Source organism: Biomphalaria glabrata, chromosome 10 (assembly GCF_947242115.1).
Source record: "Biomphalaria glabrata chromosome 10, xgBioGlab47.1, whole genome shotgun sequence".
Lineage (NCBI taxonomy): Eukaryota > Metazoa > Mollusca > Gastropoda > Planorbidae > Biomphalaria > Biomphalaria glabrata.
Genome location: NC_074720.1, coordinates 33,144,091 through 33,163,080, shown reverse-complemented (window position 1 = coordinate 33,163,080; position 18,990 = coordinate 33,144,091). Strand labels below are relative to the sequence as shown.

Here is an 18,990-nt window from a genome sequence, read left to right as displayed (position 1 = left end):
AAACAAACTAGTCTGGACAAGGGAGAGAAGGAAGGAAAGTAAAAAGTTCTTAACATTACGAAAATATATTTTTTTAAATTTCTTTCTTTTAATTGAAATGTAACGAATAAGAGAGACAAAAAGAACTTAGTTGCTATTCCAAATAGTTTTTTTTAAAGCTTGTCATTCCCACTTTAATTTTATTTATGTAACGTAATGATATATTTTTTCTTTCTAAGATATCTTATTACGTATTTCACATATAATATATAATTGGTTTTAGGGATTAGGAATGGAGTATTATAACATCACTTTTGCCCTAAATGCCGCAAACGAAGACCTTCAAAAGAGCCTGTCCCTCTTCGCTAATGCCTGCAAAAAGTTTAGCCTTACCATAAATGTAAAAAAGACAGAAATGCTGCACTAACCTCCTCCAAATAAATCTGTCACAGAACCAAACATTCTCATAGATGGCTAGAAATTAAACGTCAAAAAGTTTGTCTATCTGGGAAGCACCATAACAGCAAAACCCAACCTAGAGGATGAGGTTGACTTCCGAGTTGCTCGTGCCAGTGGTGCTTTTTGCAGACTACTAGAACAAGTTGCAACGGAGAGGACTCAGCATATCCACAAAACTGAAAGTCTACAGTGCTGTAGTTCTCTCGTCACTACTATATGCATCAGAGTCATGGACCCTATATTCCCGCCACACCAAAAAAGCTTAACTCTTTCCACCTACGCTGTCTAAGGAGTATCCATAATATCAGACACAGAAAACATAAAGCTGTCAAACATGTACAGTATCAATGCGACAATAAAAAGGTCTCAACTGTACGGGGAACTGTGTGCTAGAAAGCGCTCCCAGGTAGGCCAATACAAGCGCTACAAAGACACTCTCAAGAGCTCCTTCAAGGAATGGGATATCGACATTCACGGCTGGGAAGCAATAGCTCTCGCTCGAAGCTGTGAGTCTCGGAGTCTCAAGATTTGAAGGAATAAGAGTGGCCAGGGTGAAAGAGCGCCAAACCAACAAAAAGCTGAGAGAAGAAGCAGGCCTATCTTCTACTGACCAAACACCCCCCCCCCCCCCATGCCACGTATGCGGCCGGCTTTTAAAAGCGAGGATTGGACTTTACAGTCATCTTCGAGTCCATAGAAAATGAGAAATGTGCTCATCTTAGACCTCGAAGGAAAAGCTATATATGTCCAATCATTATTTTTTTGTTAATCATACAAATATCTTTCTTTTAATTTCATAGTTAATCATAATTCAAGTGTGGCAATGTGATCATTGCGATGGTTAAATTTGTTAAATTATAAATGCTGCTGGCTCGAAACCCATTACTGCTACATTCAAATTTTTACATTTTGTTTTTTAAACCATACGAGACTGGACTGATGGAAAGACGAGCGAAATACCAGAGAAATGTTGAATAAAAGTATATAACAAACTTTTTTTTTAATTGCCCAGAAAAAGAGACTTCATCTGATAGTAGTGTGACAAAAATAGAAAATGTAGGTCGCAGTTGGGTCATTGTATCCACGTAAACAGCTCTAAAATATGGACTTAAGAAACAGTTGTTTGTTTGTTTGTTTGTTTTTGTATTATTTTAATCCAAGGTCTATCTAATCACGCAAAATCAACTAAGTAAAGTTTATTATCTTTAGTTTTGAAAATCTTAAAACTATTATTGAATCAAACGAAATAATACGGGATGGAGGGTGACCTTTGACACCATCAAATTACTCCAGAAATAAAGCCACGAACCTGAACTGAAAAGCAGTTCGACAAGATGTCAGGACAGCTGAACTGGAACCAGGCTTTGTGCGTGTCTGATTTCAGTCACAGACCTAAAATTAAGACAGACTTTTTAAGCAGAGCAGTCGACTATTGAAGTCAGTTCTATATACGCTCAATTACTGGAGCATAAACTGGAGCATAGACTCAGTGTTTTGAATACCCGATGTGAAGAAAATTATATTCAATACATTTGGACGTGGGTGTTGGAGCTAGCTAGAAAGTACTAAGAAATTTGTGTTTAGCAAAGCAGTTGCCGTTGTTTAAAAACTGGGTTGAATTCTTCTTCACATAGAGTAAAAACGTGTTTTGTAGTAGTACGTATGCACTTTGTATATGTGTATGTGCGTGTTTGTGTGTGTGTTTGTGTGAAGATAAATATAAAATATTGCTTTGAGTGATAATTATTTAATGTCATTGGGTATAAAGTACTATATAATAAATTGAAATATAAAGGAATGTTTTCATTATGTCTTTTTCTAATACCAGTAGGAAGCAATAAACCACTGAGTAGTTTAAAATACAGTTTTGTTCACAAGTGAATTTTCTAGAAGCTCAGTTATGGTAAAGTCGAAGGACAAGAGGATATATGTAAACAAAATGTTACCTTACTTATTCCTTTTCATTGTTCTATAGAAAATGTTACCTTACTAACTTATTCCTTTTCATTGTTCCATAGCATGGCCAGGACGAAATGGCCCAGTCGCTTTTGTGGAACCTGGGGGAGTATCTGGTAGAAGGTTTCTGTGCTGCCATTTGGCGAAGTATTTAATAAATCTTTAATAATATGTATGCATTTCTCAGCTTTTTAAAATCCAATATCTAAACTTGACTAAATTTTCGTGATTAAAACCGATTCTACTGCAAGTTTTCTTGCTAAACTCTAGGATAACCTTCATTTGCATAATTCCATTAATTATGTACATGCTTAAGTAGAGAGTTCTTAAAGTTACTCTTTCCGACATAGATATCTATGAGGCAGATGTTGTAAAGGTAAATTCTATGGCATACGGTTATAACAAGGGTGTCTTGTGGCCAGCACAACGACTAACCGCTTTTCATCTCCAACAAATATTAGCTACCCATTAGATGTAAGTAGACTCAGAGACGCCCTAAAGATCATATTTCAGTATCGGCATGTGCAACCCCTTCCTTAATTTGAACAGCCCTTTCCTTACATAAAGAAAAATTACAACCTACTTAGATTATAGAAGCCAGGAAAATGAGTTTCTGGAGTTAAGACAGCAAAAAAAATGCTTGACACTTGAGCTCCGACCAGAACCTCACTTGGAGAGCTGCATTCCCCCTCAAAGCCCTTAGCTGGCTAAGAGAGGGGGAAGACGAAAAATGGAAATTTATTCATCTAGAGGGGCCGTCATAAGTAAAAGTTTTGAGAAACACTCAGTTACAGGGTCCTTATACTATTGAACAGAGAGATTTCATATTAGAACGGGTTCAACATTTTGTGGGGCAGAAGAAGAAAAAAAGCATAATTATGGATGGGAGGCGGGACTGGTTAAGCACTTGTGATAGCATTAACAGTTGATGTCCAAAATAAATGAACAGACTCTTTTCATCCCATGCCGGGACGTATTTTGACACCCACTGAATATAACGAATTCTAGAATAAGATTCAGGCGATTGGCTCAATCTCGTAATTATACACTATAACCGGGTTACGTGGGAGGATAGAAGATAAAAAAAACAGCCATTAAAGAGTATGAAGTGGAATTTGGTGTATATGTGTTGATACGTATATGTGTATACATGTGTATCTTTGTTGTCAAATTTACTTCGCGGTTGGTTTGTTTTGACAACATGCTTCACGTTTTTTTTTCTTTTTTCTCCATTGATATTAAAATTTAAAAAGCACAAAAGAGCTCCCAAGAAGTTTTCTCAATGCAAGCCTATAGCCTACAACTTGTAATGTAACAGGATTCTAAAGAGTGTTTTATGCCATTCTGATCTTATCTACTACAGGCTAGAGATTCTGGTAATGAAAACAATGTTTTTATAGTCATTTCAATATTTTAGATTTATTACTATTCTATAAATCTGTGTGTGCGTAAAATAAAAAGTCTGTAAATTAAATGTTCTTAAATTTTTTTTGATAAAATAATAATAATAAAAAAATATTATTTTTTTTTAAGATTTCTTACATAGTTTTTTGTCCTTATTATGAAATTCAAAACTTTGAATGTAGCTGAATGTAAACAATATACAACACAATATATTAATAAATACACATCTTTGACAGTTGTCAGCATTGTCAAGGAGAAATGAAGTGCTTTCAATTACTCACTTTGGCAAGTTTCTTCATTTTAGGAAGTTCTCAAAGTAAGTTTTGGTGTAAACATGTAACTAAAATTTTATAATTAAATCTCTTTATAGTGTAAAGATTTAATTACAAACTGTTGAAGCTAGTCATCAAATTTTATTTTCACAACTAATTTAGGAAGCTTTTAGCCAATAGGTTTTGTAGTACACAAGGAGGTAGGCCTGCGCTTTCCAGAGACTGCCTGTCGTTTGTCATGGAGTACGTTTAGCTGTATGCATCCTGCATTGCCTGCACCACAATTGGTATAGTAGTACATAGTAATAAAAAAAATTACTGTTTTAAAAATGGCGATCACGTGTGTACATTCAGTTTGTAACTATTATTTATTAAATAAAAATGGCCTACTTTCAGAACGCGAAAAGTAGTCATTGTGGCTACTTTAAGCAGGGTACAACCAAAGTTAAAATCGTATTTTGGTTTTTAAATGAACAGACAAACAGCACTATTTAGAAAAATAATTTCTTCCCTCGTGGGACGCAAAGAATGTAGAATCTTCCAAATTTCTGATTCCCTTTAAAATAAGGTCTTATAATTATAGTTATCCCAAATATTAGAATGAAAAAAAAAGATGCCAAACAAACCTATAAAAAGGTTTATAGACTAAGTTTGTTGAGAATTTCTAGACATAGAAATATGTTAATTCATTTTTTTTTAAATTGTCTCTAGCATAGAAAAAATATCTATGTTTAATTAATGGAAAAAGGGATCAAATCTGTGTAGATTTATAAGATGATGTCCCTTTATCTGAAAATGTTTATCTGATTGTAGTATAAAGATACTATTTTTCCTTCTTTAGGAACATCTTGATAAGCTAAACAGTATTTTCATCTGAAACATGGTGTTTACAGTAGATCAACTGGGTGCTAGGCCTCCGAAAAGAAGGTTCTTGGGTTCGAACCTAGGAAAAGACTGGGGTTTTAAATTTCGAGATATTTAGGAGCCTCCAAGTCCACCCAGCTCTAATGGGTACCTGGCATTAGTTGGGGGAAAAGTTGATCGTTGTGCTGGCCTTATGACACCCTCGATAACCGTCGGCCATAGAAACAGATGAACTTCACTATCCGTATATGTGAGTTGTGTGTTTTATGAAAAGGATTCCTTACTCCTTATAAGGCGAACTGGTCATATGTTAAGCATGCAGGCTGCGTATTGAAAAATCGTTTTTATTGCAATCTTCATCTTCTTTAAAAACGTATACTGTGGAAAGAGATAGATTTATTAAAATAGTTCTGTAAGACAAGTCTACTTTGAACATGGCGAATGTTTACAATAGCAATATAAATCACCTTTTATTAAAACACTCTGTCTGTCTGACCCAAAGTTAGTACACGTTATTTCTCCGACACCTAATCGCGGATCAAGCTGAAATTTAAAGTAAAAAAAAATAAAGATCCCCTTTTAGACCTTGCGATCTATAGAGCAAATGATGTAAAGGTGATCTGTTTCTGTGGCTCACGGTTAATGAGGGTGTCATGTTGACAGCACAACTACCAACGGCATTACTTTCCCCAACTAATGTCAGGTACCCATTAGAGCTGGGTGGACTCAGAGACACCCAACGATACCGAGACTTACAATCCCAGTCTTCACCAGGATTCGAACACGGGACCCCGGTTCGGAAATCAAGCGCTTTACCGCTCACCTACCGCGCCTCCTAAGCTGAAATTTAGAATAATAATTTTTTTACCTGACAACAAAAGAATCAGTAAAAAAAATATATCAATTAGTAAATTAACTATTCGTGATAAATTCTTTTGTTTAGTATCTCAAACAAGGGAAAGAAATACTACTTAACTGAAATATAGGTATAAGCTGCATTAGTCCCCTTTATAGATTGTCGTCCGATGCTTATTGCGCATTTAATGACATGACTGATCCAAACTAATCGATACACTTAATATAAACTTTGTTGTTTATTTTTAAAGTATTTTTTTATTTTGCTTGTTTCTTTCAGTATGTCCCCCAATGGAGTTATCGTTCCTTATTGATCTCTCAGAAAATGGTCGCCGTGGAGCCACTCAGAGTTTTAACCTCGACCTAATAGAAAGTCAGTTTCGCTTTATCTTCAACAGTTTCATTAATTATGACAACAGCAATGTCAGGTACAGTACACTTTGGCAGTCAGTTTAATGATCTCGGGTTAAAATCTTGGTTACGAAAAGGACTGGGGAGTTTTGTTTACCTAAACCAAAAGATATATTTAAACAAGAAAAAAAGCAGTTAAGAATGAGCAGTTTGAGACGCTTTAGCAGGAATATTAAATGTATTATAAATTAGAAGAGTGAATTCTAACAATAATTTTGCTTTAATTTGCTTTTTATAAAAAAAAGAAAAGAAACCCGGATTTTTAGAATTCTGTGAGTTTTGCAAGAAAATTATATGTAATATAATAATAATAATAATAACAATAATAATCTTTATTGTCCATAAGGAAATTTGTCTTACAATTTGAGCATTACACCAAACTAAACATTATAACTATCATAACCAAAATGTACATTCACTCCAGACCCACTCATATTTTACATGTGAAAAGTTTATATCAGATTGTTTCTATTTAATTATTTGATTGCCAGGGGAACAAATGAGTGTTTGTAACTGTTGTCTTTGCTATCGGTGTCTTGTGTCTCTTTTGTGAAAAGAGACACAAGAAACCGATAGCGAAAAACAAACAGACGGACAGACAGACTACACAAAAGTAACAGCGGCTTTTCCCCTATCGGGAGCCTCTAAAAATGGGATGTTGAACAGAAAGATACTGAAATGTGAGTGAATATTGAAGCACGCATAATGTAGGTGTGAGGCGTGATCCTTGTAAGATTATCTCCGTGTTTAGCTAGACCTGTTAAAGCAGGCCTGTTGTGGTCAGCAGGTGACGTCACTACAACGCCGGGTCAGCGCCTCTGGGAAAATTTGATTTGTATAACGTGCGCGAAACGGAGTCTTGCTCTATGATTTGATAAGGAAGTATAGAGAATTACCTGACCTCAGCCTCGAAATCCCTAGTTGAAACAAATCGAGAGGACAAAAGGTGAAGAACTACTAGCCCCATGGTGTACCTGAATGCAGGGGCGTAGCTAGGAATTTGACATCGTTTGGGGTCCCGGGGGCTTGACATTTTTGGGAGCCCCTGCATTTTGCGTAATATTTAATTTTTAATGTAAAAACACTCTCCTCCCTCCACCCTAGCTACGCCACTGCCTTCTTGTTAGTGCTTTTGATAGAAAATTTGTTAGGGACCGACCCGGTCAGCAAACTGCTGCTCACATTGGGATATGTCCCGTTGAGGCCCCTTCAAGTAAGAGGAGGTACATTATAGGAATATTAGGTTGACATTTCAATGTTGTGTACACTTCTATATTCAACATATCTAGAGAACACTATACTAATTAATTAGATTAGCTCAAAAATTTAAAATAATAGTTGTTAAGATTAGGTAGATTATTGGTAGATTATTTGTAGATTATTTGTAGATTATCCTAAACTACCACATTGATTTACCAGGCCGACACTCCTCTTTTCCAGGCCGATGCTCGCTATTTCCAGGGTTCCTTGCACGACCTTTATAGGATGGGGTTACATTTTTGACTCATATTGAAAATAGAGAGGGGATCGTAAAAGGGCGGATTGGCTATATGGGCATTGGGGCCCAGTGGGCCGGTTCTAAATGGGCCTTTATTTCCTTGTGGGTTCGCCACCCTCTTTTGGATTTACCAATGTCTTATTATGATACCTAACCTAAAAATTATTCTAAATGTATTTGTTGTTTCTAAATCATTTAATATTAAAATGTATGAATATTAATGGATACGTACTATTTGATTTTCAGCATTGGAGCCTACAGTTATAGCAACACGTCATCACTATTTATCCCTTACTGGACCAGTGCAGACGGTGCTAACAGTTATTATAACAATGTGTATGGGTTGAAATACGTAAGTTAGGGCAGAAAACATATTTATGTGAATATCAGATACAACCGATATGCGTGAGATCAACTACCAATACTCAATGCAAAAATGATACTATGATAAGCTTTCCGCTCTTTTTTGTCACATATGGCCCGTATACTCGGCCATCCCGATTTCTCACACTTTTACACCAGCGGATGCTCATTTTTTCTGCATCTATATATTAGTGGTTGAGGTGGCTGAGTGGTTAAGCGCTTGGCTTCCTAACTTGGGGATTACTGAGTTTGAAGCTTGTTGTTTATCATGCACCTAAAACTGAACTACAAGTAGTAGATTATGAGAACTTCAATCCTGGTTCAAAGAATAATAAAGTAAATGATCTCCTCGTTCACAGTACTCCACTTTTCAAACTTTTTTTTTATCCCTCTTTCAACACGCATCGGCACCATTTCACATTCACACTATGCTGCGCACGTAACAGACACTAAGATGTTAATTAACCCGGACCTACAGGCTCATTAATACACCACTAAAAAAATATATACTAAACATTGATATTTATATTTGATTTTATGATTGTTGCATTGTTTAGTATTTAGATTTTATACAAATGTATCGATTTTGGTGCATTCTTTGCTATTCTAAACTTTCTGCTACAATAGTATTGAGTTTTCTTGATTTCTTATCTTCAGCTTGAGTCCTTGACTTACGTTGGACTGCAAGCAATGAACATGACAGCAAGGTCAAACAACAGCTATGTGCTGCTTATAATATCACAAGGTTCTAATTCTGAGTCTGGAAGAGCTCAAACCTTAGCAGAAGCTGCAAGAGTTCGAGGCCTGGGCTGGAAAATTAAAGTGTTCGCTGTGCAGGTATTTCCATTCTATCCCTAGTTCTGTTTTAAGTTAGAGTAACCTTCGGATACGCTGACAGAACAAGCACCTTAAAGAGAAATCTTATGGGATGATCCGTAACTTTTAAACCTTTTTTTAAGACAAACACTAAAAACTTTAACGCTCTGCATCTATCTATCTATCTATCTATCTATATCTATATATATATGTGAGCAGGTCAGGCAGGCGCGAGTGGGAGGACCTATTCTTACTGCTGCTCAACATTAAATTGTATACGGTAGGCAGATGTTTGCGCTACTGGGTGGGCCCAATCTGTGCACCTCGGTCTGCGACCAAGGGGCTAGAGTCGCCTAAGCAACCAGACAGCACAATTAGATTAAACTAACTAAAAGAAAGCAATAACGAAACTTTTACTTTAGGATAAATAAAACAAAAAGAAACTTTATTTACATACACAAATAAATCAATAATAAAATATAACATATACACTAACACTACAACTGAACTCAGCAACTAACTAAAACCCTCTAAATCTACACCACTACAAACACTAACAAACTAACCAAATGTCTAACTATCTTCACTAAATTACACCTAAAAATACCAACACTAAACACAACAGTACAGCAGAACTAATAATGACAGGTAGGCAGTAAATAATGGCAGCTATAACTGCGGCAAACAGGCAGTAGACTAACAGCAGTTACAGTAGATGTAACGACAGGAATTATAGCCTGCAATTACAAATATAAACAATATTCAGATAAGAAAAATAAAATAATAATGAACTACTTGAATTAGACTGGTCTAGACCTAGTCTAGCGCATACTCCCAATACAAGCATGAGGTAATTTCAATTACCTACATGTAGCTAATAAAAGCAATACATGAGTTTCTAAGCCACAACCAACACAGGTCAGGCTAGACTACCATAAATATAAGCTAGATTTGGCTCTACAAAGGCCGCCATGACAGCGATGCTTAGGGCGCAGCCATCTTTTACATTTAAAAAGTAGGACAAATTGCCAACTTAATAGAGCGGTTATCCTAACAATAAAATATTAATAAAAATACATAAGAAACATAAGATAATAAAATATTTACAAATAGACATAGTATAGAAAAACAATAAGGGGATCATTAGGGATAGCTGGGGGGGGGGGAGAGTGGTGACGCTATCCAGCTTAATGGACCTTCCGGTTCCATCATAGACAGTGGCTAACTAATTAATTAGTCTGAGATGCACGGCACTAATCCGTTTACATCTAAACAATCTAACAGCAATCTAACAACAATCAATCCTAATTAAAATATATCAAGTAAAAATAAAACAATTTCTCAACTTACAGGCGGTCCCAGCTGAATATAAGCACAACAATTAAATAACTATTACTTCTACATGGTCACGCTGACCAACGGTCAACACCGGAAAAAAGAAAGAACTGACCGCACCCTTTCTATTTATAGAGCCAGGTCATGACTCGTACAAACTAACTTCTAAAGTAAAAGAGCTGGCGGGAGACATGCACGCACTCAGCACTAGCCTAGATAGTTTACAAAACTTAAAATACAGATAAAAATAGATAAAAATTAAGTCTAGGATCGCCAGCTCACATATATATGTGTATATATATATATATATATATATATATATATATATGGCTCCTTCTGTCTCGTAAGACAATGAATGCGCCCAGATGAGTCACTGGCTTTGGTTACATCTTGAGATGGGGCAGAATCTGGAGTGGCTGATCAAGCCAATTCTGGATCGGCAGAGTTTGCCACAGTTCATCTGTCCTAGGGCTCACTGACAGGGCAGCTTTCTTTTTCTTTCTCTTGACCGATGCAGCTTCATTTCTTTTGCATTCAGCAAAGTTCGTACCAGCACGTACACTCTGTCTCCATGCTGTCCGGTCTTGGGCTATCTCCTCCCACATACTTTGGTCGATGCCATGGCTCTCATGTCTTGCTTGCAGACATCTCTGTAAGTTAGTCTTGGGTGGCCCTTGGGTCTGGCTCCCTCTGCTAGCTCAGCGTACAGGATGTCTTTAGGGATTCTTCCATCTGGCATGGGAGTGACATGACCGAGCCAGCGTAGTCTTCTCTGTTGAAGGAGAGCATAGATGCTGTGTATGTTGGCCCGTGTCAAAACTTCATGGTTGGTGACACGATCCCTCCAGGAGATGCACAGTATGCCGTGCAGGCAGCGTAAGTGGAAGCTATTTAATCTGTGCTCTGTCTGTCTCTTTGTCTCTATCTATCTATCTATCCATCAAGTTATATATGTGATTAAAACAAATTGTGGCAAATTTTTTCAGAGGTGCGACATCTCAAATTCAAGGGCCGAAAGTTAGTGGTCAGGGTCAATATCTATTGCCTGGATAATACTAAAATAAATGTTAGGGGAAGTCATTATAATGTTTCACGACATAAAAAAGATTTCATGTCAAATTATCAAGAGTTTATCTTAAAGCGCTTCTTCATTTCAAGATTAAGACAAGGTTACAAAAGACAGTTTGTGTGGAAACACAAACTCAAAATCGGCCCCCGAAGTAAAATGTTTTACATAATTCGGATAATCCTTCAGAGTTGAAGATAGTTTACTTCCTAGTCCAAACCTCCCGCAGGACGACGGGGGATGGGAGCAGGCAGGGTTTGAACCTTCGATCGTCGATAAATACAAACGACAGTCCAGCGCGCAAACCGCACGACCAGTGGTCCACCCAGGCAGGCTTCAATATTTTCAGAAAGAACATCCGAATGAAATTATATCAAAGACAAATGAGAGATAAGAATGGAGAAAGAAGGTTAACAGATCTTGTGTAGTGCCCCAACCGTCCCGCAGATCAAAGGAAATGTGAAAGTGAATGTAAAGTTAGATGTGAACCTGGCCTAACTAGTTTGTGGTCTATAGGGCAGATGATGTAAAGTTCATCTGTCGTTGTGGCCTACGGTTAACGAGGGTGTCATGTAGCCAGCACAACGACCAACCGCCTTTGCTTTTCCCCAACTAATGTCAGGTACCCATTAGAGCTGGATAGACTCAGAAGTTGAAAATCCCAGTCTTCACCAGGATTCGAACCCGGGACCCTCGGTTCGAACTAAATGTTAATTTCTTTGAAAAGGATCAATCTCATTTTCGAATTCTCAAAAAAAAAAAAAAAAAAAAAAAAAAAATTCCGCTATATAGGAAATGTTCACGAAAATGATGTTTATAAGATTACTATTCGTCTTAAATTAGGTGTAACATATAATGCATACTAATTAGCTTTTTCTTATAAAAAACTGCTTGCATAATCGATTTTTAAAAATTAGAATTTTCGCTTTCAGGAAAAAAAAAGTAGCCGTTGCATCAGAACTTTGAATGGTCTAAAATATTGTGAAGTCGGATTTTCAATATCTCTTCTAGTTTACGAGATCTAAACGGGACGGACGGACAGACGGACAGACATTTCGCACAAAACTAATAGCGTCTTTTCCCCTTTCGGGGGCCGCTAAAAAAGTGTTGATTAAGAGTTAAGCAAATTAATGTTTAGGAAAATTGTGCGCATCGTCTTCTAAGTCTAGATCCAATGGCCTATCATTGGAAATATTATAGGCCTCTAGCTCTGTAGATCTATACATTTGCTAAACCAGGATATTTTCTCGTGGGAAAAGGGGGAGGGGCGGGTATAAAAGTTAAATTGTTTTTAAGTCTAGCATTCAATAGTTGTGAAGAGAAGACCAATCGCTCTATACGTTGTATGAATGAGGTATAGTCTTTTTAGCAAAGTATTTTAAATATTTTTCAAGTTTTAACCCTAATACGTTTACGACTATATTTTTACAAATCACTCTGTCTATCTGGTAAAAAGTGGAGTGGAGCCTGAACTAAAATTAACTGACATGTATAATCAGTGGCGTAGCTAGGGTGGGGGAGGGGAAGAGGGGGGAGAAATAGAACCCCACCCCGGGGCCCCACTTGAGGAAGGCCCCCAAATTAGTGTTTTTTTTACGTTAAACATTTAAAATGATAACGCAGGGGCCCCCAAAAAATGTCAAACCCTCTGTACCCACAAATGATGGCAAATTCCTAGCTTCTCCCCTGTCTATAATGTCGTTACGACACACCAACAAACTCCGACAGGAGCTGACGTGTAGTTTAATGAACTTAAAGGAATCAAGTATAATATTACTCTTCAGCCATATGCCGCTGGCCATACAAATAGTTATCACAGAATATATGTCCATGTATGGACACAATCACTAAAATAAATTAAGTCTCAAAATACAATACCTTGTCTACGTCATCTCTCTACTAATCTCCGAAAATAACAATTAGAATAATTTGAGTTAATCACCGAAAAGTCTCTGGTGGACGCGTCCACTCCCAACTGAGCTCAGCTAGTAACTGATCTTTCACTTCCTCTGTATAAAAGCAGAAGTTTCCCGTGCGCCATCTTGACACGGTTTTAAGTGACCACCTGTCACTGCCATAATGAAGCTGTGACATGTGACATGTCCCTAACAAAAAAAAATGAATAATTAAAAAAAAAAAGCAATTATTGATTAAATTAATTAATTATTTTGTTTGATAACGAATAAGGGAAATAACTTCTACATTATCTAGATCATATTTTATAATCACGGAGTTCTTTCTCTTAGAGAAGTTTTTTTTAAGTTTTTTTTTTTTTATATTTGGCTTCTTTAATGACATAGTCCAACTTGTTTGATTCATTTTAGAGCATTTTTCAACTGGACACAGATGAACTTTCTGCAATTGACCCCAATTACGTCAATATAACTGGACAGCCTAAAAACTTCAACGGTCTTTCAGCGGTGTTGATAAAGTTTATCCAAGAACTATGCACCCAACCTAAGCCATCGACAACACTACCACCGACTACTACTACTCCAACCACACTACCACCGACTACTACACCTCCAACGACACTGCCACCGACTACTACACCTCCAACTACACTGCCACCGACTACTACACCTCCAACGACACTACCACCGACTACTACACCTCCAACTACACTGCCACCGACTACTACACCTCCAACCCCACCGCCGCAGACTAATGCATCCTCAGCACCTTCAGGTAAATATATAGTAGCTCTAACTTGCCTCAATGTAAAAAAGAGAAACATACCCAATAGAAATAAATGCTATTATCTAACTGTTTAAGAAATCTTGTTAGAGCTCAAACTTCTAATAGATTTTCATACATGTTTTACCAAAAATCTAACAATCTGTTTACGAGCTTACCCTCTAACGTTTGTACCACACTTATCACCAAAACAACTTTCTCACTAAGATAAATTCTAGCCTGTTTATTACGTATTGCCAAGGCTACAATTCTAATTTAAATTTTTAATGAAAATGAAAATATGACAACCTGCTATTTAAGCGTTGGCCAAAGAAACAGATGGCCTTAATATCATCTGTCATATAGATAGCAAGGTCTGAAAAAGCGAACTTTAAAAAATTTTTGGAGCAATACTTTTAACATGTTGCTCTTTATCCCAATCAGTTGGAAATGAATCCACATTGGTTTGGAGCAATAACACAACGGGCACTTCAAAAGTTCCAACAACTATTCCACCAACCACTACTGTTAAACAAACAACATCTAGTAAGTATTTTGTTTAATATTTTCATGAGTACCTTCTTTGTAATCATCATCCTGTCCTTTGCGTTCCTCGTGGAACATAGAGCCTTAGTAAAAACACCATTCTCCACGGTCTCTTGCTAGTTTTTTAATGACTTCCCAGCTCTTTCCTGTCCTCTCGACTTCATCTAGTACACTGCGTCGCTTATTTTGGTCTTTCACTGCGTTCCCTGGATGTCCCAATCTAAGTCCTGTCTAGCTTTTTTGTTGGCATCTTTTCTTAGGGTGTGACCAATCGAAGCCAATTGTAATAGAGGGCCTTAACACTGACCTGCAACGTCAGAGGATGTGGGCAGTTTAGACCACTATCTTATTGCCACGTCACGGATATATTATATCCTATTTAAAACATCAATAATACTATATTCAAATACCACATCTCTAATGCATATAAAGATTTATCTTTATCAACATCTTTAATATTACTATTGTAATGCTCAACTTATTGAATACATCTACAATATATCTTTAAAATGAAATCTTTAATATTTCATATGTAATAAGACATTTAAAGAGAAAAAAAAACATTTACACATTTAAATGTTTTATTATGTTCGATGCAAAGGGAAATAATAACATATTTTAATGTGTAGGATGTCATGCACAGTTGTTGTTCCTGTTAGACCTGTCCAAGACCGCCCAGGATGCAGCCTCGAGCGGTTTCAGGGGAGCTAAGTTCGACATTCTAGAGAATCAACTGAAATTATTCTTCAACTATTTGACTTTTTACTATAGAGTACAAGTCAGGTAGAATGTAAACGATACTTTGTATTTTTTTATTGCATACTAGCGAGGCTCTGCTGTTTTTGTCGAAATTTCATCTTTCTCTTTCCATAACCAAAAATTTTCGTAATTTTAACTCTTTCTCTCCGTAATTATATTTCACATTCTGATGGAATTATTAATTTTCTCATTAGTGTTTCACTACCCTGTTAGGATTAAAATTTCAATAACTTTTTTGTAGGTATATAATTATAGAATGATGCATGCTCTTTTTATAAAACACAAATCAACTTTATAAAACCAAATATTAATATAATTTAATTGGGTCAAATCAACAATCAGTTAGGAAAGAAAGAGTTTAATCGAGCTTGAATTTTAGCAATATTTGCAATTTATGCTTGCACAACCTGTTAGCCCTACATTACTGAATAAAAATAGCATCATTATCATATACGATTTCAAACTTTTTGTTTCTAATTACTTATGTGGGAAGCGTTGTCGAGAGGCTAAGTACGCTTGAACTGGATTGTCTTGGCTACCTATGAAGGGGGCTCGAGTAGAGTTGTGTTTCCTGAGCGCCTAAAGACAGCACGGAAAACCTTCTCTCAGATACACCCTCACCCTGAGCATGCTATAAGGAAGACGGTAGCGCTATATAAAAGCTATTATTATATTATTTTATTATGGATAGGGTAACTTTAATGCTATAAGCATACCCACTGCACTCTAGGCCAATCTCTTTGGTGGACTTGTGGGAATAGGATATCTGAGGAAGTTTTCCGCGCTACCTTCAGGCGCACTGCAAACACAACTCAGCTTAAGCCTAGATTCGAACCCGAGTCCCCATGATAAGTAGACAATCCGTTTATTTCACTCAACCACACATCTCTTTTTGAGATATGGAGCGCTTTATGGGGGCGCGGTGGCTGAGTAGATAAGCGCTGTGTTCTTCCAAACCTGGAGTCCTGAATTCGAATCTTGGAGTAGACTGAGATTTTGAGTATGGAGATTTTTAGGGCGCTCCTGACTCCACTCAGCTCTAATGTTTACCTGACCTTATATGGGAAAAGTAAAGGTGGTTGGTCTTTGTGCTAGCCACACGTATTACATTAGAGGCAAATATCATTTTCGAGTACCTAGAGGGTTAGGTAAATAATATATCTTTAACTTTATATTGGGTGCTACACCCTAAAAAGTGGGAGTCCTAAGCTATGGCTGTTGTTGCTTATATGTAGATCCTGTAATGTATTCCATCACGGCATTATGGGACATTACAAAATGACCAAATACAAAAAAATCACTTTTCTTAGTACCATTGACTACGTGTCCTTTCCATGTGTACCCAAGGCATTAAATACTTCAAGGACATGTAAGCTTTCTGAAATAAGTCTAGACAATATTCTTCAAAAGCTATTCTCACCTAGATGTGAATGCCTATAGATAAGGGACATCTTTAATATGTCTTTAATGCATCTTTGATGTGTCATCGTTAATATGTTATCTTTTAATACGATGTACTTATGACGTTTTAGTTATAGGTGTTAACTAGATGTTATAGATAAGGGGCAGTATCAGTAACAAAGGAATAATATGTAGACATTTATCTTTTACTCTTAGAATCGGAGCCTTTGGTTACAGCGGCTCTCAATCCGTGCAAATACTGCCTTACTGGACTTCTCCGGACAAAGCAGGAAGCAAATTGTGGAAACTGAGGACATTATCTAGCGTGAGTTTGTGATACTTTGCACTTTTATTTACTAAGCAGTTTGTTATAAGCACATCGAGACACTATTGTATAGTCAATAATGTGTAACAGCATTATTTCCTGACTTACCTACTTATGTTTTAAACACATCAGCTTTTATGTTTGAATTATTATATATTTCGGTATTGGTATATTTGTCATTTTACTTATTTATTTTACTTAAATTCTTATATATTTATATTAGCAGGAACGGATTTATGTTAGTGGAGATCCCGGGGCATAATTTTTTTCGAAAGCTTTAATAAAAATCCACTTATAAAAAGCATGCCATATTTTAGAAGAAACAAATAGAGTTCTTGTACATTTAATCATATTTTTTATTTTAAAATGTTGTAGAGAGTAAGGCCCTAGGTTGGCACACTACTGGAGCTGTATCTATATATTACAACCATGCCATAAGCTGACACTTCTTAACCACGAAAGTGTTGTCAATCGTAAGATTCAAATCTATGTTGGTAAAAATGAGAAAAAAAAAATGTAAGCAATGAATCGGTTTAGATTTCCGACCCTTGGAAATTCGGATATTTTTAAAAATGTCTATTGTAGATACGTCGCTCTCTTGTGGAGGCCCTCCCTTGTGGAGCCCCCCCCCCACCCCATTGTGCAGACCCTTTCTTGTGGAGGCCCCCCTATTGTGCAGGCCCCTCTCTTGTGGAAGCCCCTCAGAGCTTTACATCATCTGCCCTAGAGATCTCAAGGTCTGAAAGGGTTACATCTGGTAATATAACTTTCTCTCTACTATTCACTAGGCTGAATCCCGTACGTACAGTGGATTGAGAAGCGTTGTGACTGAAGCCAAATACAAGGAGAACTTACTGATTGTAGTAACAGCGCAAGGTTCTAACAATGACTTACTGAGAAACAAGTCCTTGGCAGAAGTGGATAGAGTGAAATCCCTTGGGTGGAACTTGAAAGTGATTTCTGTGAAGGTGAAATTGTATTATATTTATGTGTGTGCATTGTTGCGATACGTGGTTATAATAATAAGATGAAATAAGAATAAGCATACATTATTGTAACTAACAGCTAACTAGGTAACTTAATTTAGTTTGCAGTGGAAGCGAAAGAGTTTAGTTATTCATCTGCACATAATTCATTGTATAATCCCCAAATCCAGCTGCGTAACTAGGGTGAGGGGGGAAGTCCAAATTTGAAAATCCCACAGGCCCCCACTTGAGGGGTAATCCCTAATTGGGTGTCTAAAATTTGTTTTTACATAAAATATTACACAATTATATCATGCCATGATCTCGATTGTAAAAATGCAAGGGCCCCTAAAAATGTCAATCCCCCCCCCCCCCACGGGCCCCCAAATCCCTAGCTACGCTGCTGTCCAGCTAATAAACACTTTCTATTTTCTTTACACCGGATACACCAAAAAGCTATTACTTACAGTGAACACAGCTTGGATTAAGATCTTCTATAAGCTCATCATCACTGCTGTATTGTGTATATTAAAAAAGATTAATAGATAAGAACTTCACGAACTGATTCTGTCCTATGCTTTTTTTTCCTAAATCAATTAAATGCATGTTGTATTATAATATGTTGTTGTTGTTTTTATATACATTTTAGGGCTCAAGTCCTTTCGACGTGGCTGAATTATCCAGACTTGATTCAAACTACATCACGCTGTCTGACAGGCCCAAAAGTTATACTGGACTCTCAAGGGAGTTAATTAGAGTTATAGATACCATGTGCAGTGGAAGCGTCAATCCAAGGGCTACAACCACGTGCAAACCTAAAACAGGCGGCGGGAGACATAAGCACGACTCGAGCAGCGAGGAAGAATACTAACAATGTCCTGATATGTACAAAATAGAGGGAATATGCAAAATAAATATTTATAGGCCTTTTTTTTTAATTTACAAAAGAAAAGAAATGTCTTCAACAATACGCTGCTTTATATTAGTATGTGTCTTAACAACATTAGTTGCATGGATTGGAGCTGATAGTGTGTGCCGTC

The 18,990-nt window shown here is 36.8% G+C and overlaps 1 protein-coding gene across 1 annotated transcript; it reads left to right on the top strand.

Moving 5' to 3' along the window:
* Positions 1-3,563: 3,563 nt before the first annotated feature.
* LOC106070612 (G8 domain-containing protein DDB_G0286311-like) lies at positions 3,564-18,990 on the top strand. The gene is made up of 11 exons (XM_056045212.1): positions 3,564-3,770; positions 4,035-4,114; positions 6,070-6,217; positions 7,945-8,050; positions 8,719-8,898; positions 13,603-13,966; positions 14,399-14,500; positions 15,130-15,283; positions 16,877-16,985; positions 17,774-17,953; positions 18,600-18,990. The coding sequence occupies exons 2-11, from the start codon at positions 4,057-4,059 to the stop codon at positions 18,819-18,821; spliced, it is 1,623 nt and encodes a 540-aa protein (XP_055901187.1). The 5' UTR covers positions 3,564-3,770; positions 4,035-4,056; the 3' UTR covers positions 18,822-18,990.